The sequence below is a fragment of the Panulirus ornatus genome, chromosome 6 (assembly GCF_036320965.1).
Source record: "Panulirus ornatus isolate Po-2019 chromosome 6, ASM3632096v1, whole genome shotgun sequence".
In the NCBI taxonomy this organism is placed as follows: domain Eukaryota; kingdom Metazoa; phylum Arthropoda; class Malacostraca; order Decapoda; family Palinuridae; genus Panulirus; species Panulirus ornatus.
The window spans coordinates 8,555,454-8,577,327 of NC_092229.1; the positions used below are offsets into that span (position 1 = coordinate 8,555,454).

The window sequence follows — 21,874 nt, forward strand, 5'->3', positions numbered from 1 at the left end:
AAGTGGCGTATTTCGTCCTAGTGGTAATGGAAGTGGCGTATTTCGTCCTAGTGGTAATGGAAGTGGCGTATTTCGTCCTAGTGGTAATGGAAGTGGCGTATTTCGTCCTAGTGGTAATGGGCGTGGCGTATTTCGTCCTAGTGGTAATGGAAGTGGCGTAATTCGTCCTAGTAGTAATGGAAGTGGCGTATTTCGTCGGAGTGGTCACCTGAGTGGCGTATTTCGTCCTAGTGGTAATGGAAGTGGCGTATTTCGTCCTAGTGGTAATGGAAGTGGCGTAATTCGTCCTAGTAGTAATGGAAGTGGCGTATTTCGTCGGAGTGGTCACCTGAGTGGCGTATTTCGTCCTAGTGGTAATGGAAGTGGCGTATTTAGTCCTAGTGGTAATGGAAGTGGCGTATTTCGTCCTAGTGGTAATGGGCGTGGCGTATTTCGTCCTAGTGGTAATGGAAGTGGCGTAATTCGTCCTAGTAGTAATGGAAGTGGCGTATTTCGTCGGAGTGGTCACCTGAGTGGCGTATTTCGTCCTAGTGGTAATGGGCGTGGCGTATTTCGTCCTAGTGGTAATGGAAGTGGCGTAATTCGTCCTAGTGGTAATGGAAGTGGCGTATTTCGTCGGAGTGGTCACCTGAGTGGCGTATTATTTCGTCCTAGTGGTTATCGAAGTGGCGCATTATTTCGTCCTAGTGGTAATGAAAGTGGCGTATATCGTCGGAGTGGTAATGGAAGTGGCGTATATCGTCGGAGTGGTAATGGAAGTGGCGTATATCGTCGGAGTGGTAATGGAAGTGGCGTATATCGTCGGAGTGGTAATGGAAGTGGCGTATTTCGTCGGAGTGGTCCTCCAAGTGGCGTATTTCGCGCGCTGGGGAGAGAGAGAGGGAGGGGAGGAGAAGGGGGAGACAAGGGGAGAGGAGAAATGATAGTGAAGGGGGGAGAAACAAAGATAACGATAAGAAACCATGTGAAGGGGAAGACAATGATAAGGGATCATGTGAAGGGAAAGATAAGGATAAGGGATCATGTGAAGGGGAAGATAAGGATAAGGGGTCATGTGAAGGGAAAGATAAGGATAAGGGATCATGTGAAGGGAAAGGAGGAGACAAATGTAAATGAAGGGGAGTACAAAAAGCGTCACAACGAAGGGGGAATGAGACAAAGGGAACGAGAGGACGAAATGTGAGACGAGAGAGAGAGAGAGAGAGAGAGAGAGAGAGAGAGAGAGAGAGAGAGAGAGAGAGAGAGAGAGAGAGAGAGAGAGAGCGCACGACACACACACACACACACACACACACACACACACACACACACCTGAAGCTATATCTGACCTCGTCACTTTAATCATGGGGAGGTCAAGGACACTGTGGAGACAAACCACTGGTACAAACAGTTGTTTACATCTGTACAAACAAAGCTGCTTGAGCGAGTTGCCAGATGTCATCATTCTCGCATTTGTTAAAGTCTTCAGAAAAAAAAAAAGAAAAACAGATGACATTAGACCGTAAGAAAGACCCATATATTTTCAGTCACTTTCACTCACTCGGGTAGATATATATATATATATATATATATATATATATATATATATATATATATATAGTCAAGTTCCAATCCACAGCTGAACGAATAGAAAAAGTGTCACGTCTGTGGCGATGAGATAGGAAAAGAGACGTTCCATTGTGGGAAGTAGAGTGTTGTTAGCCAGAGCGTGAGGTAATATTATTGGAACACGGTCTAGAGTGGAGGAGGAGGAGGTCAGGCCAGGAGGAGGAGGAGGAGGTTGTAGTTGTCATAACTACACCATACATATGGCCAGAGGGACGAGATCAAAGTAAGACTGTAATGATGAAAACCCATTATTCAACGTTTCCCTTGTGGTGGAGGGTGGAGGGAGAGAGAGAGAGGGAGACAGGAGGAAACCAGTCTTGAAGGTAGTCGAGGAAGATGAGGGAAAGATCATTGCTCTGATTGAGCAAGTTGAGAGAAAGATTATTGGTCAGATTGAGCAAGATGAGAGAAAGATTATTGGTCAGATGAGAGAAAGATTATTGGTCAGATTGAGGAAGATGAGAGAAAGATCATTGGCTAGATTGAGCAGGATGAGAGAAAGATCATTCCCTTGATGTGAGCAAGATAACACCTTACGTGACAGTAACGACCCTTGACCTCCGAGAGACTCGACCCCCCCCACCCCCGCCCCTACTAGGGAACGATAGAGTGACCTTTTTTCAAACCTGACCTTTTCTTTTGCCATACTTACGCCACACGTAAGACACGTAACCCAGTGAGCCATTGTCACAGACCTTTTTTACCAGTGTGTCTTACGAGGTGTTGTGTGATGGCTGGTGAGCCAACAGGGCTAGATATGATGGTAGATAGGAAGATAAGAGAGATATGTATATATAGGATGTGTGAGGCAGGACGAGGCCAGACAAGCAGATAATAATGGAAGAGGGAAAACAAGATAAAGGCAAGAGGAGAGATGGAAAAGAGAAAGTAGAGGAAGAGAAAGACACTAAGAAATAATGGAAGAGGGAAAATAAGGCAAGAAGGGAAATGAAGAAGAGAAAGTAGAGGATGAAAAAGACACTAAGAAAAAACTAGTTTAGAAAGAAGAAGAACATGAGGTTAGAACACTCCTGGAAGAACAAGGTAAATAAAGCGTAGATCTCGAAAGTGACAAATGATAATGAAGAAGATGAGTCAGAGGTGAGTAAAGGTGAGTCAGAGGTGAGTAAAGGTGAGTCAGAGGTGAGTAAAGGTGAGTGATAGTGAGTGATAAAGAAGCCGTCGACCACCTCCCCTTCAAGGGGGTCACTCTGGCCAGGTCACGCTGCCTGAGTTGCCTAGCCAGACGGCACGCCCTTAGAAGCGAGCGTTGTGGCCAGCTCAGTGTACAGAGATAGGTCGGTTCAATCCACGAAAGGATACAGCATATATATCACTCCGTGTAGCGGAGGATCCTAATGGACGGGTCAAGTTAAATCGGATCAGTTCACTAAAAGGATGTTCAGTTTGGGTTCCTATAGCCAGCCAAGATCCATGTCCCATCGTGACATCAGGTCAAGGGAAGGTCAACTCAGCCGTGAGCACAACCAGGAGCCCCGCGCCTCTCTCTCTACCCAGGTGAAAGTAGGAGGGGAGGTCAAGTCAGGTCAACTTACCATCCGATATACCAGGGTTCACCGCGCATCTCTGCTCGCTCGGAGGTCATGTTGAAGACGTGACGCAAGTTCCGGAACTCCGTCTGGTAAGGGAAGAACTGGCAGTCCCTCTCGAAGTTCTCCAGCACCGGGGAGTCGTCGGCGTAGATGGACTTGAAGAAGGCGAAGGAGAAGGTCTGGGGCGCCGTCCAGTTCTTCTGCCCGTCGGTCACCACCACGGGACGACCACTGTAGGCGTACCTGTAGGAGAGGAAGAAGGGGTTTAGAGTCTTCTGTAGGAGTGGGAGGAGGAGGAGGAGGAGGAAGTGGTGGTTGTGGTGGTGTAGTATGGAGCTGTGGCCGCCAGTCATCTCTGTGGGCAGGGAAGAGGCGAGAGAGAGAGAGAGAGAGAGAGAGAGAGAGAGAGAGAGAGAGAGAGAGAGAGAGAGAGAGAGAGAGAGAGAGACTCACGTTGACTCTTATGAGATAGGAAAGCTTTGACTTACTGTGGACGAAGAGGGAGAGAGAGAGAGAGTATACAATGGTGTCTGTGGTGGGTTGAGGATCTGTCAGGAGTCCCCTGCGTGTGGAGAAGTGAGGTTGATACATGGAGGTGGGGAGGCTGGGGTAGGTAGGTGTTGCCTCATCATCATCATCACCTCCTCGCCCACCGTGCCAACAATAACTTGTTCAGCTGAGGGAAGGCGTTGCTAACAGCAGCAGCAGCTTCCACCCTTGGGCCAACAGTAACCAATATGGCCGATGTTCACAACCTCCTCCTTCCTCCCTCTCCTCTTCCCACCCCCTCCTCAACTTTCCCCCCTACCAACAATAACCGGTTTTGACTGAGGGGAAAGTGTGGTGTGTTCTCAGCCTTCCTCCACCGGGTCAACATTAACTGGTTGTGGCTGTGGACAGGTGTTGTCAGCAGCCTTCCCTCCCCTAACCTAACCTAACCTAACCTAACCTAACAGGCAACTTCTTGCCTTAGGGGAGTCGAACACACACACACACACACACACACACACACACACACACACACTCCCCCACCTCCCTTCCTATATATTCGAGAACTCGGTGAAAGAAGCAGTGAATGAAGTGAAATCACCCGCCGACATTCATGATGGAAACATCGATTTCCATTTTTACGAAGTTTGATTCTTAATGGTTGAGTTACCCAGCCAATAGATGGCGTCCGCACACACGTTTTCTTTAATTCCAACGAAGACATCCCATTGTACTGTCGAGGACAATGGTCCTGGGACAAGACCTGAAGTCCCGCGACACCACGGGTCCCAGCTGCCGCTGTACCGCGTCCTGGGACAGTGTCACGTGTCCCAGCTGCCGGTGTACCGCGCTCCGGTACAGTGTCGCGGGTCCCAGCTACCGCTGTACCGCGCCCTGGGACAGTGTCCCGGGCCCCAGCTGCCGCTGTACCGCGCCCTGGGACAGTGTCGCGGGTCCCAGCTACCGCTGTACCGCGCCCTGGGACAGTGTCGCGTATCCCAGCTGCCGGTGTACCGCGCCCTGGGACAGTGTCGCGGGTCCCAGCTGCCGGTGTACCGCGCCCTGGGACAGTGTCGCGTATCCCAGCTGCCGCTGTACCGCGCCCTGGGACAGTGTCGCGGGTCCCAGCTGCCGGTGTACCGCGCCCTGGGACAGTGTCGCGTATCCCAGCTGCCGCTGTACCGCACTCCGGTACAGTGTCGCGTATCCTAGCTGCCGGTGTACCGCGCTCCGGTACAGTGTCGCGGGTCTCAGCTACCGCTGTACCGCGATCTGGGACAGTGTCGCGGGTCCCAGCTGCCGGTGTACCGCGCTCCGGTACAGTATCGCGGGTCCCAGCTGCCGCTGTACCGCGATCTGGGACAGACAGACCCCTTCGTGCCCCTATTATCACTCCCTCGTTTCCAGCTGGTAAAGACGTATCACCCTCCCGAACCAAGACATGGTGCCATCGCCTCTAGAGGAAGGCTTGGGAAAGCAAAAGGGGGAAAAGAAGAAGAAGAAGGAGGAGGAGGAGGAGAAGAAGGAGGAGGAGGAGGAGGAAAAGGAGGAGGAGGAAAAGGAGGAGGAGGAGGAGGAGAAGGAGAAGGAGGAGGAGAAGAAGAAGAAGGAGGAGGAGAAGAAGAAGAAGGAGGAGGAGGAGAAGAAGGAGAAGGAGAAGGAGAAGGAGAAGAAGAAGAAGGAGAAGAAGGAGAAGGAGGAGAAGGAGGAGGAGGAGGAGAGGAAGAAGAAGAAGGAAAAGGAGGAGCAGGAGGAGGAGAGGAAGAAGAAGAAGAAGGAAAAGGAGGAGAGGGAGGAGGAGGAGGAGAAGATGAAGAAGAAGTACAAGGCCTCGTTCTCTCTCAAGGTCGTAATGTATACATTTCTGGACCATAATCTGCCGCTGAGTCTCTCGTCGTAATGTGAGGAACTATTCCTGCTTAATTGGCTCGGTAAAACGCTCGAGTGGCGGCCATTCCAGAGTGTAGAAAACGCCAAACGAGTGGTGGAGGACAACCACCAGAGTGATTTTGGTGTTGGCGATGATGGGGACGGTGCTGGTGTTGGTGGTGGTGGTGGTGATGGAAGTCGTTTTAGAGGTGGTGGTGTTGGTGATGGAGGTCGTGTTGGAGGTGGTGGTGGTGATGGAAGTCGTTTTAGAGGTGGTGATGTTGGTGATGGAGGTAGTGTTGGAGTTAGTGGTGTTGGTGATGGAGGTAGTGTTGGAGGTGGTGATGGTGATGGAGGTAGTGTTGGAGGTGGTGGCGTTGGTGATAAAGGTAGTGTTGGAAGTGTTGGTGGTGGAGACAGTGTTGGAGGCAGTGTTTGTGGTGGAGTGGTTTGTGGTTGGAGGCAGTGGTGTTGGAGGCGTTGGTGGTGTTGGAGGCAGTGGTGTTGGAGGTGGTTTTGGTGGTGGAGGTGGTAGTGTTGGAGGAGGTGGTGTTAGTGTTGGAGGTGGTTTTGGTGGTGGAGGTGGTAGTGTTGGAGGAGGTGGTTTTGGTGGTGGAGGTGGTAATGTTGGAGGAGGTGGTGTTAGTGCTGGAGGTGGTTTTGGTGGTGGAGGTGGTAGTGTTGGAGGAGGTGGTGTTAGTGTTGGAGGTGGTCGTAGTGTTGGTGTTGGTGTGTATGCCGGATCAGAGAATGTGTGTTACCAGAATCTTAACATCGCTAAATAAGTTAGCTTCGTTTCGTGAGACTTGGGACCCGCAGGGACATATGGTGATGCCCAGCGGCGCTACAGAACAAAGAAAAAGAAAACGAAGAAGAAGAAGAGGCTGCATCAACAACAACAACAACAATAACAACAAAAACAAAGTTCTATAGACCGAAGTTAGAAATTAGAAGCCAGGAGAGGGAGCAGCACTTGGTGAACTTGGTGGAATAAGATCTGCCAACCAGCAGACCAACCTGGTTAGGACGGGGCTCTGCTGGGCCAAGAGGAGGGCATAGTGGAGGGTAGTGGTGGATGATGGTGGAGGGTAGTGGTGGATGATGGTGGAGGGTCGTGGTGGATGATGGTGGAGGGTAGTGGTGGATGGTGGTGGAGGGTAGTGGTGGATGATGGTGTAGGGTAGTGGTGGATGATGATGGAGGGTCGTTGTGGATGGTGGTGAAGGGTAGTGGTGGATGATGGTGGAGGGTCGTGGTGGATGATGGTGGAGGGTCGTGGTGGATGATGGTGGAGGGAAGTGGTGGATGATGATGGAAGGTTAGTGGAGGGTAGTGGGGGACAGTAATAGACTATGTTGGAAATAATGGTGGAAAAGGGTGAAGCAGTGAGGTGAGACTGACACTGGATGGTGGAGACAGGTGAAGTTGTGTTCCAAAGCTGTGGTGTGGTGGAGAAACGTGGATGGTAACGTCCCATTTGGAGAAGCACAGAAGATAAGGGTGAACGGGGGCTAGATAGACGTGTGGAAGAGAGGAGAAATTAGGGACATGGATGAAATGAGGATTTTACATGGCTTCTTAACTGTAACATGTTGGACATAAGTATATGTATCCTTCATGTCACCCCATTCCTTCCTCAGTGATGGCGTTACCCTATCCACTCCATCACACTGGCTGTCGCTGGTGCTTCTTCCCTTAGTTTCTGTGTTGAAGCCAACCACACGAAGGTAGACCGTTATGATAACGTACCTCCTCTCTGCGAGCAGCGAAGCTTGGCATTCCCCCCCTTTCCTCCTCCCGTCTTTCACCTCTGCCTACGCAACCTCTTCATCTTTAAGGGTCGGGTATATAAATACCTGAGTGGCCAAGGTTAATAATTCTGGCATTCTTTCATTTTTTTTTTTTATACGTTTTTTTTCTTTTTCTTGAGTTCCTATCCTCCGAATAAATGCACAACACACACACACACACACACACACATACACACACACACATACACACACACATACACACACACACACACACACACACACACACACACACACACACACATACACACACACATACACACACACACACATACACACATACATACACACACACACACACACACACACACACACACACACAACGTTCGCGCGTGAGCACAAAAAAAATCATATTTATATATATATATATATATATATATATATATATATATATATATATATATATATATATATATATATATATATATATATATATATATATATACGCACAGAGAGAGAGAGAGAGAGAGAGAGAGAGAGAGAGAGAGAGAGAGAGAGAGAGAGAGAGAGAGAGAGAGAGAGAGAGAGAGAGAGAGATTGTCTTTGTGTGTGTGTGTGTGTGTGTGTCTTGTCCTGGCACACACACACACACACACACACGGTGTCCCAGGTTTATAGATATACATATATGAATATTCCAGCTGGTGTCGCCAGATGGCCAGGCCAGCCGTGCACGTGCAGCCGTGACCCGGCATCTGCTGGCCTGCTCGGGGGCTCGAACGCGGGGACTGGGGTCATAATACTCACCAGGGTAGTTCAATGTGTATGATTACCCATTTGTAATTACCCATTTGTAATTACTTATTAGTAATTACCCATTTGTAATTACCTATCTATAATCACCTATTTGTAATTACTTATGTATTATCACCTGTTTGTAATTACCTATATGTAATTACTTATCTATAATCACCTGATTGTAATTATCTATTTGTGATTACCTATTTGTAATTACTTATCTATAATCACCTGTTTGTAATTACCTATTTGTGGTTACCTATTTGTGATTACCTATTCATAATTACCTATTTGTAATTACCTAATGTGGCTCTGACCATCAGCGAGAGTAAGACTATCTGGGCATGCAAAAAAATGACTTCGCAAGCACTTTAATGATGTCATTCATCACTTAATTGCTTGTTCAAGAATGACACTGAGGTGTGTAGGTATATTAGTTTATCTTCTTTAGTTTAATGGCTTAGAATGCGTCTATCACTGGCTATATGTCGTCTATATGTCAATCCCAAATGTATTCTGCCAGTTTAATTTCTTCTCCCATCTTGGCGCGTCAGTTTGGTTTCTCTGTACAGAATGGTGTTCATAGGGCTGATCACGCTAGAGGGAGTGAGGGGGTGGGAAGGAGCGGCCCTCTCTACCTTATCATCCTGTCTCCATCTAGATGGTTCCATCTCTATATAGATTAGGAATGAATGTTTATCATCCCACCATCCTGCAAGATGCGGACTTTGGTCATAGACTGTGAGGTCTTGTGGTATCTATCCTTCCCACCAGACGTCTGTTTCCAGGGTTTCCTTAATAATCATCTTTCACACAGGGATACATTTATCTCTTTCCTTCCTTCCTCCCTTGGCCCAGACCATCTTAGTCGTCGCCTCTGCCACCGTTTTTGTTCCTCAACCGCGTCTTACACTTGCTATTCCCTGGTCGCCACTCCCAACCCTCTTCATGAAGTCTTAGGGAATTAATAGCCATATAAGAGGTACTTACTCCGTTACCCAAGTCCTGGTCCAACTCCTGTGCCACGCCCGGTGCACCGGGGGCAAGATGTGTGGTGTATATCCCTACGTACCATGACCGTACACCAGGGCAGGTGGGTGGTGGTTCTTCCTCCCATGTACCTCACTCGTACACCAGGGCAGGTGGGTGGTTATCCACCCATGTACCTCACTCGTACACCAGGGCAGGTGGATGGTTATCCACCCATGTACCTCACTCGTACACCAGGGCAGGTGGATGGTTATCCTCCCATGTACCTCACTCGTACACCAAGGCAGGTGGATGGTTATCCTCCCATGTACCTCACTCGTACACCAGGGCAGGTGGGTGGTGGTTCTTCCTCCCATGTACCTCACTCGTACACCAGGGCAGGTGGGCGGTGGTTCTTCCACCCATGTACCTCACTCGTACACCAGGGCAGGTGGGTGGTTCCACGTACCACACCCGTACACCAGGGCAGGTGGGTGGTTCCACGTAACCACACCCGTACAGCAGGGCAGGTGGTTCTCCCACGTACCATTACCGCAAGCTAAGGCAGGTGGTCCCCCGTACACCAAGGCAGGCTTGCGCTACACCTCAGTGAAATATCTCTCTATCCTCTCCTTCATCTTCACCACAGGATCTTCCCTTCTTCAACCCCCCACTGTCCTGCTCAGCTCAGGTCTCCCACACTCCCGTACTCCCTCGTGAAAACAACCACCTTATGCCTCCGTCTATAACCTCCCTCCCTCCCTCCTTATCTTCGGCTCCTCGGCCACACTCTTACGACTCAGCGCTGCTGATGAGGATGAGGGAGGAGGTGGGGAAGGGGGAGTCACAGTCACGAACCCCGAGCAGTGGGGGTAAGTCTGGACAGTCAGGCATTGGGTGGGAGGTGGGTTGGTTCCCTGTGGGGCTGTATTGTTCGAGATTCATGCGAAGACGTTTTATGATTCATGAGAGGGAACTTTCACACGCCCCGGCGAAGGAATGAGAGTTGGAGAGGAGGAGGAGGAGGAAGAACTAGTCAAAGAATTCAGGTTTTACTGATGACGAGACGTTTGTCAGTCGTGCAGAGGATCTCCCAGCGAATGGCAGTTGGCTTAGCTAGGAGGGAGGGATGGAGAGGGAAGGGAGGGAGAGTGAGTGTTTCCAGAGTGGAAGTGAATCCACTCAACACGGATGATGGTGAGGAGAGAGAGAGAGAGAGAGAGAGAGAGAGAGAGAGAGAGAGAGAGAGAGAGAGGGCTGTAGGGGAAAAAGAACACAGAGCCGTAACTTCGCACAGCGATAACCAAACGCGTGAAGAAGGAGGAGGAGAAGGAGAAGAAAAATAGAAAAAGAAGGCGAAGGAGAAGGAATAGAAGAAGGAATAGAAGAAGGAGATGAAGAAGAAGGAGGAGGAGGAGAAGAAGGAGAAGGAAAAGAAGTGAAACATATCAGGTGTTGACGTAAAATGTTTTTTATATCTTGCAATGGTGTCTGTCACGAGGGACTTGACTGATGATAAAGTTGCGGTGGCAAAGTAGCTCCCAGTGAGGAGAATGGGTCACTCGCACAATTAAGCTTGACTGAAGAAACTCAAAACAAGCTGAATAAACTGAGACAAAAAAAAAAAGAATAAAGCTTGATATGAAGCGTATTTCTCTTTTCCTTGATGCAGGATGATATGGAACTTGAAAGCGAAAGATAAGAAGCTGTTGGGGAAGCTCTGAAGATACATCAGAATATGAGAGTAACAGAGAAGTTTTATGTTAGATGAAAGAGAAGAAGTTTGCTCCAAGGAACAGGATGAGGGTAAGAGATCTGGACGGGATGTATATATATATATATATATATATATATATATATATATATATATATATATATATATATATATATGGCGAGGAAGAAGTCTTGTGAAAGACTCGATCGAGGGAAGATGTGAGGGAGAGGGACAGACCAGACCGCAGGCAAGTAATAGTTACGAGATCTCTGCTTGGTAACGTGAAGCCCTGGAGAAGGTGGGACGACATGAGGAGAAAGGCTAGGACACCAGAGAGAGAGAGAGAGAGAGAGAGAGAGAGAGAGAGAGAGAGAGAGAGAGAGAGAGAGAGAGACTGACTGACCGACTTTCAACACACCATCGACTTGACCTCGCAAATGGCCGACAGGTTCCTCTTTCCATTACATACCACCAACACACACACACACTCACACGCACTCTCTCTCTCTCTCTCTCTCTCTCTCTCTCTCTCTCTCTCTCTCTCTCTCTCTCTCTCTCTCTCTCTTTCCCTCCCCTCCACGTAGGAGTGTTCTTACCATCTCCCATCGCCTCCTACCTCCCATCCACTCTCACTCTCCTCCTTGTAATATCTGTTAACACCTGCCACACACACGCACGCACTTGTAATACCTGTCAACACCTGCCCCGCACACACACACACACACACACACACACACACACACACACACACACACACCTGTAGCCACAGAGATATCAAACGACCACACTCCTCGTCTCCTCACATCCCCACCACTAGACAGACGACCTCACCCACCCACCCACCCACCCACTCACTCATTACTCACTCGTCCATGAGTCTTGACATATGACCCGTCCTTTACATGAAGACTCATGTTGCGACTCGAGTGGAGGAATGACTAAGGGCTTGAGGAGGAGGAGGAGGAGGAGGAGGAGGAGGGAGCAGAGGTTATGGTGAGGTATGAGTGGAGCTGTGAGAAGGGAAGGGATTGAGTGAAACCTCATTCCAGCGCCTCACACACGACTCACACAGACAGAGTTGTACCCACGTAAAGGGGTGGTGGGAGCTGGGGATGGGGGAATAGCGGTGGAAATCCTCCCCTCCTGGCTATTACTTTTCCAAAAGAAGGAACAGAAAAGGGGTACAAGTGAGGATTATTCCATCTAAGTTACATGGCTAACGCGGGAAATGGCAAATGTATATAGATAAAGAATATATATATATATGCGTGCGGAATGCGTGCATAGTGCCATTGTACAAAGGCAAAGGGGATAAGAGTGAGTGCTCAAATTATAGAGGTATAAGTTTGTTGAGTATTCCTGGTAAATTATATGGGAGGGTATTGATTGAGAGGGTGAAGGCATGTACAGAGCATCAGATTGGGGAAGAGCAGTGTGGTTTCAGAAGTGGTAGAGGATGTGTGGATCAGGTGTTTGCTTTGAAGAATGTATGTGAGAAATACTTAGAAAAGCAAATGGATTTGTATGTAGCATTTATGGATCTGGAGAAGGCATATGATAGAGTTGATAGAGATGCTCTGTGGAAGGTATTAAAAATATATGGTGTGGGAGGCAAGTTGTTAGAAGCAGTGAAAAGTTTTTATCGAGGATGTAAGGCATGTGTACGTGTAGGAAGAGAGGAAAGTGATTGGTTCTCAGTGAATGTAGGTTTGCGGCAGGGGTGTGTGATGTCTCCATGGTTGTTTAATTTGTTTATGGATGGGGTTGTTAGGGAGGTGAATGCAAGAGTTTTGGAAAGAGGGGCAAGTATGAAGTCTGTTGGGGATGAGAGAGCTTGGGAAGTGAGTCAGTTGTTGTTCGCTGATGATACAGCGCTGGTGGCTGATTCATGTGAGAAACTGCAGAAGCTGGTGACTGAGTTTGGTAAAGTGTGTGAAAGAAGAAAGTTAAGAGTAAATGTGAATAAGAGCAAGGTTATTAGGTACAGTAGGGTTGAGGGTCAAGTCAATTGGGAGGTGAGTTTGAATGGAGAAAAACTGGAGGAAGTGGAGTGTTTTAGATATCTGGGAGTGGATCTGGCAGCGGATGGAACCATGGAAGCGGAAGTGGATCATAGGGTGGGGGAGGGGGTGAAAATTCTGGGAGCCTTGAAGAATGTGTGGAAGTCGAGAACATTATCTCGGAAAGCAAAAATGGGTATGTTTGAAGGAATAGTGGTTCCAACAATGTTGTATGGTTGCGAGGCGTGGGCTATGGATAGAGTTGTGCGCAGGAGGATGGATGTGCTGGAAATGAGATGTTTGAGGACAATGTGTGGTGTGAGGTGGTTTGATCGAGTAAGTAACGTAAGGGTAAGAGAGATGTGTGGAAATAAAAAGAGCGTGGTTGAGAGAGCAGAAGAGGGTGTTTTGAAATGGTTTGGGCACATGGAGAGAATGAGTGAGGAAAGATTGACCAAGAGGATAGATATATGTGTCGGAGGTGGAGGGAACGAGAAGAGGGAGACCAAATTGGAGGTGGAAAGATGGAGTGAAAAAGATTTTGTGTGATCGGGGCCTGAACATGCAGGAGGGTGAAAGGAGGGCAAGGAATAGAGTGAATTGGAGCGATGTGGTATACCGGGGTTGACGTGCTGTCAGTGGATTGAAGCAAGGCATGTGAAGCGTCTGGGGTAAACCATGGAAAGCTGTGTAGGTATGTATATTTGCGTGTGTGGACGTATGTATATACATGTGTATGGGGGGGGGGGTTGGGCCATTTCTTTCGTCTGTTTCCTTGCGCTACCTCGCAAACGCGGGAGACAGCGACAAAGCAAAAAAAAAAAAAAAATATATATATATATACACACTTCGTAGGTAGAATCAGTCATAACCTAATGTAAACAAAAAATACACAACGTAAATAACGCAATAATATTTCATGGTGTACAATTTTTTTCACACACACGCAAAAAAATAAACTTCCCCAAATCCTTCATTAGTTTGATGTCGCGAAAATAACCCCTTTTGGTGTTCCTCGTAAACATGTTTTTGCAACACTAATCCGGTCATGTCGACATGGACTCTTGAAATAAATACAGATGATCATGACTTTACGACGTGTGCACTGTGTGGAGGAGGAAGGAAGGAGGAGGTGGAGGAGGAGGAGATGGGGGGGAAAGGGTTTTCCTCCACCTCTCCTCTCCCTCCCTGGCGATTATGGAGAGGGAGAAGGAAGATGAAAGAAAGGAAGGAAGGAGAGAAGGGAGAGAAAAAAATATGGGGGAAAGAAAGATGAAAATAAGTGTGTGTGTGTGTGTGTGTGTGTGTGTGTGTGTGTGTGCAAGCGCACCTGATTAAGGGCTTCCAAAGGGAGTCTGCCTCGAACTGGTACTTCAGCTCGTTACAAAGAAAGTCTGGCACAAATTACTCTCCCTCCATTACCAGCTTGCCGGCCCCGCCAGCCCTGTGAGGGGGAGAGGCGGAGGGAAGAGGGAGAGAGAAGGGAGGAAGGGAGAGGAGGGAGAGATCGGAAGGAAGATGGAAGAGAGAGAGAGAGAGATGGAGAATATAGCTCCCCCTTACTCACATCTCCCTCCTCCTCCTCCTCCTCCTTACTCACCTCTGCCCTTCTTCTTCTTCTTCTTCTTCTTCTTCTTCTTCTTCTTCTTCTTCTGTCTTGCTTTATCTTCCTTTCCCCCTTCCTTTCTCCCTTCCTCCTCCTCGCCCCAATTTCTTCTCCCCTCCTCCTCCTCCTCCTCTTTCTATAAGACAGCTGTCACCCACTGCAAGCATATGAAGCGACCTGGATGATGATGACCTGGTAAGACCAGGACCAGGGCAGGTCATGGGACCAGGGCAGGTCATGGGACCAGGGAGGGAGGTCAGGATCGGGTCACCTTGTGGTCATTCACTCGTCCCCCACCTGAGTGTTGTCCCGTCCCCCCCAACTAAGATGGTCAGAGTACTTATTAGGAGAGATCATCACATAATCCCCAAGTAGTGGGATCGAGTCCCTTTAAAAACAAGAGAATCGAACCCTCTTCCCGCCGTGCTACAATGGAATCGAACCCTCTTCCCCGCCGTGCTACAATGGAATCGAACCCTCTTCCCCGCCGTGCTACAATGGAATCGAACCCTCTTCCCCGCCGTGCTACAATGGAATCGAACCCTCTTCCCCGCCGTGCTACAATGGAATCGAACCCTCTTCCCCGCCGTGCTACAATGGAATCGAACTCTCTTCCCCGCCGTGCTACAATGGAATCGAACCCTCTTCCCCGCCGTGCTACAATGGAATCGAACCCTCTTTCCCGCCGTGCTACAATGGAATCGAACCCTCTTTCCCGCCGTGCTACAATGGAATCGAACCCTCTTTCCCGCCGTGCTACAATGGAATCGAACCCTCTTCCCCGCCGTGCTACAATGGAATCGAACCCTCTTCCCCGCCGTGCTACAATGGAATCGAACCCTCTTCCCCGCCGTGCTACAATGGAATCGAACCCTCTTCCCCGCCGTGCTACAATGGAATCGAACCCTCTTCCCCGCCGTACTACAATGGAATCGAACCCTCTTCCCCGCCGCGCTACAATGGAATCGAACCCTCTTCCAGCCATACTACAATGGAATCGAACCCTCTTCCACCACACTCTTTTGTCTGCTGGAAGTGTCTGTCTCCTCTTGGCTAATGGTAGACCCACCCCAGTCTTGTCTCAGCTTTCCCCTCCCCTTCTCAGATCAATATAGCCCGAGACCCAGCTCATTCTGCGGGATGGAAAGGGCAATCTGGACGTGACAATCAGTTAGGTCACTCACAGCTCCCTCTCTCTCTCTCTCTCTCTCTCTCTCTCTCTCTCTCTCTCTCTCTCTCTCTCTCTCTCTCTCTCTCCCGGGCCGATAGACACTTGGCAGTAGGGCGCGGGGAGGGGAGGGGGGGGGGGGGGTACTTCCTCTCATTGATCGCTGTTGGGCGTAAGCGCATTATAGTAATCACTGCTGACAGTGAGTGTATCACTCATTGATCACTGACGGCAGTATGTATGCCTTTTCATTAATCACTGCTTGCAGTGAGTGAGACATCCCTCTATAATCACTGCTGGAAGTGAGTGAGACATCCCTCTATAATCACTGCTGGAAGTGAGTGAGACATCCCTCTATGATCACTGCTGGAAGTGAGTGAGACATCCCTCTATAATCACTGCTGGAAGTGAGTGAGACATCCCTCTATAATCACTGCTGGAAGTGAGTGAGACATCCCTCTATAATCACTGCTGGAAGTGAGTGAGACATCCCTCTATAATCACTGCTGGGAGTGAGTGCATGTCACTGAACGCTGCCTGGGGTATGCCTAACTCATTAATCACTGCTGGGGATGATGAGTGCTTCTCATTGATCTCAGTCGGGAGGAGAGTTACATCTCATTAATCACTGTTGGGAATGGCTATAACTCATTCATCACTTTTGGAAGTCGGTACATATCTTCAGTCACTGTTGGCAGTAGGAATGACTTTCGTCAGTCACTGTTGTGACTTTCATCAGTCACTGTTGTGACTTTCATCAGTCACTGTTGTGACCTTCATCAGTCACTGTTGTGACTTTCATCAGTCACTGTTGTGACCTTCATCAGTCACTGTTGTAACCTTCATCAGTCACTGTTGTGACTTTCATCAGTCACTGTTGTGACTTTCATCAGTCACTGTTGTGACCTTCACCAGTCACTGTTGTGACTTTCATCAGTCACTGTTGTGCCTTTCATCAGTTACTGTTGGGCACATGTGTAATCTCTCATTAATGATAATCTAGTCACTGATAATCCAGTCTAAATCATTGAGCCAGTCCATTTAGCCAGTCAGCGAGGTCAGTCCAGTCCAGTCCAGTTTAATCCGGTTCTATGTCAGTCAGTCGTAAGTCATTCCATTATCCAGTCACTGAGGTCAGTCCAATAGACTTCCTAGTCCTTCAAGTTACACCTTGGCTAAGTGAGGTCCATCTGCTTAAGAGGCCAGTGAAGGGGGGGGGGTTCGTTTCCCTAGAATGAGAGAGGCCCCTCATTCATCTCTCTCTCTCTCTCTCTCTCTCTCTCTCTCTCTCTCTCTCTCTCTCTCTCTCTCTCTCTCTCTCTCTCTCTGGGCCAAAGCCATTAAAACTATTAAACAAAACTTGAGCAACTGTCTCTTTTTTTTGGGGGGGGGGGGAGGGGGTGGGGTGGCGTGGACAAACTTATAAAGGTTAGGTTTAGTTTAAGTTACCCGAGTTTAAGTTAGGTTAAGGCACGGGTTGAGTTTGTGTGGAGGGAGGAGGAGGAGGCGTTATCTGGTTTTTACACTTCTCTCATCTGCTCCTCCTCCTCCTCCTCCTCCTCCTCCTCCTCCTCCTCTTCCCGAAGGGGGAGCTTCCCATGGCGACTTCGAAGGCGTAAAAGGGAAAAAAAAGGAGAAAAAGAGAAAGATTCTAAACGATGGGTCTTACCAGAGTGGCTGTCCACGTTCATCCTGGGAGGATAAAAGTGTTTTCCAGTTAGAAAAACATTCGTTAATTGACGAGTCAGAAGTTTGGTCTGGAGTGGTGGAGGGAGGGGGAGGGAGTCCTGGAGGGAGGGAGGAGGAGTGTTGGGAGGAGTGTGTGGAGGGTGGAGGAGGAGTGTTGGAGGGAGGGAGGAGGAGTGTTGAAAGGAGAGGGAGGAGTGTGTGGAGGGTGAGGAAGGAGTGTTGGAGGGAGGGAGGAGGAGTGTTTGAAGGGAGAGGGCAGAGTGTGTGGAAGGAAGGAGTGGTGGAGGGAGGGATGATTGGGGGAGGAGGTGTGTGTACTGAAGGGGGAAAAGGGTGTCGTGGAGGGAGAGAGAAAGAGAGAGAGAGAGAGAGAGAGAGAGAGAGAGAGAGAGAGAGAGAGAGAGAGAGAGAGAGAGAGAGAGAGAGAGAGAAGAGCGATGGAAAGAGTGGGAGGGGGGGGGGTGTAAGAGAGGGAGACACCTCCATCCTCACACCGTAAAACTGTACTGTATTTTGTAGTGACTGTACTACGTCATATATATATATATTCCTACGAGTCCACGGGGAAAATGAAACACGAAAAGTTCCCAAGTGCACTTTCGTGTAATAATCACATCATCAGGAGAGAGACAAGAGAGAAATATAACAGTCAGTTGATATACATCGAAGAGACGAAGCTAGGACGCCATTTGGTAAATATGTGATTATCCAAAACATATATATATATATATATATATATATATATATATATATATATATATATATATATATATATATATATATATATATATATATCACTAGGCTCCGTGTGTAAGAAGTTATATACCGCAAGTGCAAAGGCACCTTTAGTGGGAGCACAGTCCCGTCACAAGAACCCATTCCAAAGGAGTCGGCCTTTCCCTGCTACTGAAAGGAGTGCAGCCCCAGAGCTGCAGGACCATTTAGAAAAGAGAATCTTACAACAGGTTGTACAGGACCACAGGGCAGTGTTGCTCCTGCTGGGGGCGTGTGCTCCTGCTGGGGGCGTGTTGCTCCTGCTGGGGGCGTGTTGCTCCAGCTGGGGGCGTGTTGCTCCAGCTGGGGGAGTATTATTGGTACGACTAATCAACGTTTACAAGAGGTGAAACGTTTACACTCGCTGAAATCAACGATCAGTGAATTGTTTACAATTAATGAAACATTTACGACCAGTGTAACGTCATAACTAATGAAACGTTTACGATCGGTGAAACGTTTACGTCTACTGAAACGCTTACGACTAATGAAACGTTTACCACCCATGGAATGTGTACTTTCAGTAAAACGTTTACAATCAAGGAAACGTTTACACTCGCAAAAACGTTTAAGACCAGGGGAAACGTTTACAACCACGGAAACGTTAACACCCAGAAAAACGTTTACGACCAGGAGAAACGTTTAAGACCCAACACTGTTGAGGAAAACTCAAATAAGTGTTTCTGTTAAAGGTTTGGTTGCCATTATGGGTGTAGGAAATGCCATACTTAACGCTCTTAAGTATCTCGTAAAGTGTGCGCCTTGTTTCCCCACCTGAACCGGTTCAAGACGAGTCTGAGTCTTGTTAGGTTATTATACTTAACAGCCTTGTTAGGCTATTATACTTAACAGCCTTGTTAGGCTATTATACTTAACAGCCTTGTTAGGCTATTATACTTAACAGTCTTGTTAGGTTATTATACTTAACAGCCTTGTTAGGCTATTATACTTAACAGCCTTGTTAGGCTATTATACTTAACAGTCTTGTTAGGCTATTATGCTTAACAGCCTTGTTAGGCTATTATACTTAACAGTCTTGTTAGGCTATTATGCTTAACAGCCTTGTTAGGCTATTATGCTTAACAGCCTTGTTAGGCTATTATACTTAACAGCCTTGTTAGGCTATTATACTTAACAACCTTGTTAGGCTATTATACTTAACAGCCTTGTTAGGCTATTATACTTAACAGCCTTGTTAGGCTATTATACTTAACAGCCTTGTTAGGCTATTATACTTAACAGTCTTGTTAGGTTATTATACTTAACAGCCTTGTTAGGCTATTATACTTAACAACCTTGTTAGGCTATTATACTTAACAGCCTTGTTAGGCTATTATACTTAACAGCCTTGTTAGGCTATTATACTTAACAGCCTTGTTAGGCTATTATACTTAACAGCCTTGTTAGGCTATTATACTTAACTACACAACCATTGTGAGGTCATAGCCCACTGGTGTTTACATCACATGGGAATGAATAAATGAAGGACTTAAGTGTGTTGTTAAGTAAGGATCTAGGTCTACATAGTGTAACGAAACTATTCATTTGGGGTTTCCAATGTTAATTGTAAAACTTTATTTGTTTCTATTTGGTCGTATCAATTTGACTGTGCCATATGACGTGGTTCAGATTTTTATCTATTTATCTATCTATCTATTTAAGTATCTATCTATTTATTTGACTGTGCCATATGACGTGGTTCAGATTTTATCTATTCATCTATTTATCTGTTTATTCAACTGTGCCATATGACATGGTTCAGATTTTTATCTATTCATTTTCTTTTTTTGGGGGGGTCGTGTTGATTCTACTGTGTCGTGTTTAAGTGGTTGGGGTGGGTTGCCCATCTCCCACCCGGCACACACCATCCCTACACGTTTCTATATATTTCTTTTTAACATTATAATCCCCACGGATAACATCCCAGACTATCTCGTGGTGGGACATCCCAGTTGTTTGACCTGGCAGCGAAGAGAGGAGAGGGAGTGAGGGAGTGAGGAGCGGTGGCGCCCACGGTCCTCACAGAGGAGAGAGAGAGAGAGAGAGAGAGAGAGAGAGAGAGAGAGAGAGAGAGAGAGAGAGAGAGAGAGAGATTGGAAAACTTGGTCAGCTTACTCGAAGGCAAGAGAGAGAGAGAGAGAGAGAGAGAGAGAGAGAGAGAGAGAGAGAGAGAGAGATTGGAAAACTTGATCAGCTCACTCGAAGGAAGGCAGGCCTTGCGTGTGTCGTAAGCGTTGACCGAGTCACGGGCAGACATCTGACGCATTGATACCTACCTCGGGCACTCGTATATATCGCCATAGACATAGACCATCATAGAAGCAAGACGAGATAGAAATGTGACCATAGAAAACCTTTCAAACCTGGAGATAAAAAGGGGAGAGAGGGAGGGGGTGGATTTTATTATGACCCCAAGAGCAAACATTATTATCACTGTGGCCACCAGCTTAGTGTGTGGGTGGGTACGTCTCGCACGGAGGGTGGTTATACAATCAGCTGTATTTTCCTCACTGCAGCTGTATTTCATAAGTGTCTAGACAGTGGATCTAAGATAGAGACATAGCCATAAGGGCAGTGGGGGATGATGGGGGAGGAAGGAGAGGAGAGGGAAGGGGAGAGGGTATTTTGGGGGTGTGTGCGTTGGCCTCACCTGTGTTCGAAGTGCTGTGGGGTGATGGTGTGGACCCTCTCTACGTGCCTCACGTCCCGACACATACCACACTCCACTGGAGGCCGGAACACGTCTTGCACCGACGCTGGCATGTCGATTGTACACTGTGGACGACAGACAACGAGAGGTGGTCAGTGTATGTGGCAGACACAAGACGTGGTCAGTATATATGGCAGACACAAGACGTGGTCAGTATATGTGGCAGACACAAGACGTGGTCAGTATATATGGCAGACACAATACGTGGTCAGTATATGTAGCAGAAACAAGACATGGTCAATACATGTGGCATATGCAAGACAGGGTCAATACATGTAGCATATACAAGACAGGGTCAATACATGTGGCATATACAAGATAGGGTTAATACATGTGGCATATACAAGACAGGGTCAATACATGTGGCATATACAAGACATGGTTAATATAAGTGGCAGATATAAGTATGACCAATGAAAGTAATGGACACAAGAAATCAACAGACTTAGATTCTCTATGTAAGAATGACACGAAAAGTAATTAGATACAATTAACAGATACAGATAACAGACAGACATTGTTGATCTCAACCCTTCAAACGCAAAATGTGGTGGCTACTTCCAGGCATCACTCCCTCCTTAGTGGGGAATTGAAATGCTAATCAACGTAAGAAATAACTGCATGGTTATTTAAAGGCCTCTCGCATGGACCATCAGACGCAGACGAAGGATTACATATGAAAGAAATCTCTTTTATGTGAACGATTCGACTTAAGTAGTTCTAATTGCAAGTGAGGAGGATCTAGTGGACAATCTCATTGTGGGAGGAAGCTGTGGTAAAAGTAATCAAAGAGAGGAAGGTGCATTTGAGGTAGTTTTCACTGCTTTCAATACGTTCATTATCATTGTTCGCCTCATTCGTGTTCATCATTAAACACTCGACCCATGTCGTAGATGCAGTCCCATTGCTAGCGGAGATAACATTGTGCAGCACGGTCAAAGATATATATACAGTCAGCATTAAATGGAATGAGAGTAATTCAAACGTCAGAAAAAGAGAAAGGAAAAAAAGTGCTATAGGGGAAGTTTTCCAGAGGTAGAAGTTTGCCAGTGGAACATATTTCTAAAAGTTATAAAAGTGATTAATCCTTAGTCTGAGATTATCACCCAGGTCAACCCAGTCATCCAGCAGGCGTCCATAAATTGGCACATTAGAGGAAAGAATGTTCATCATCTCTGG

The 21,874-nt window shown here is 47.5% G+C and overlaps 1 protein-coding gene across 1 annotated transcript in view; it reads right to left on the reverse strand.

Moving 5' to 3' along the window:
• Positions 1 to 20,758, reverse strand: part of LOC139749047 (uncharacterized) — a 38,003-nt gene extending 17,245 nt beyond the window's left edge. The window contains exons 1-2 of the mRNA XM_071662464.1: positions 20,636 to 20,758; positions 3,165 to 3,404 (exon numbers count right to left, since the gene is read on the reverse strand). Coding sequence (XP_071518565.1) covers positions 3,165 to 3,404; positions 20,636 to 20,748 — 353 coding nt within the window. The 5' untranslated portion in view covers positions 20,749 to 20,758. The remainder of the gene's footprint in view (positions 1 to 3,164; positions 3,405 to 20,635) is intronic.
• Positions 20,759 to 21,874: the final 1,116 nt, after the last annotated feature.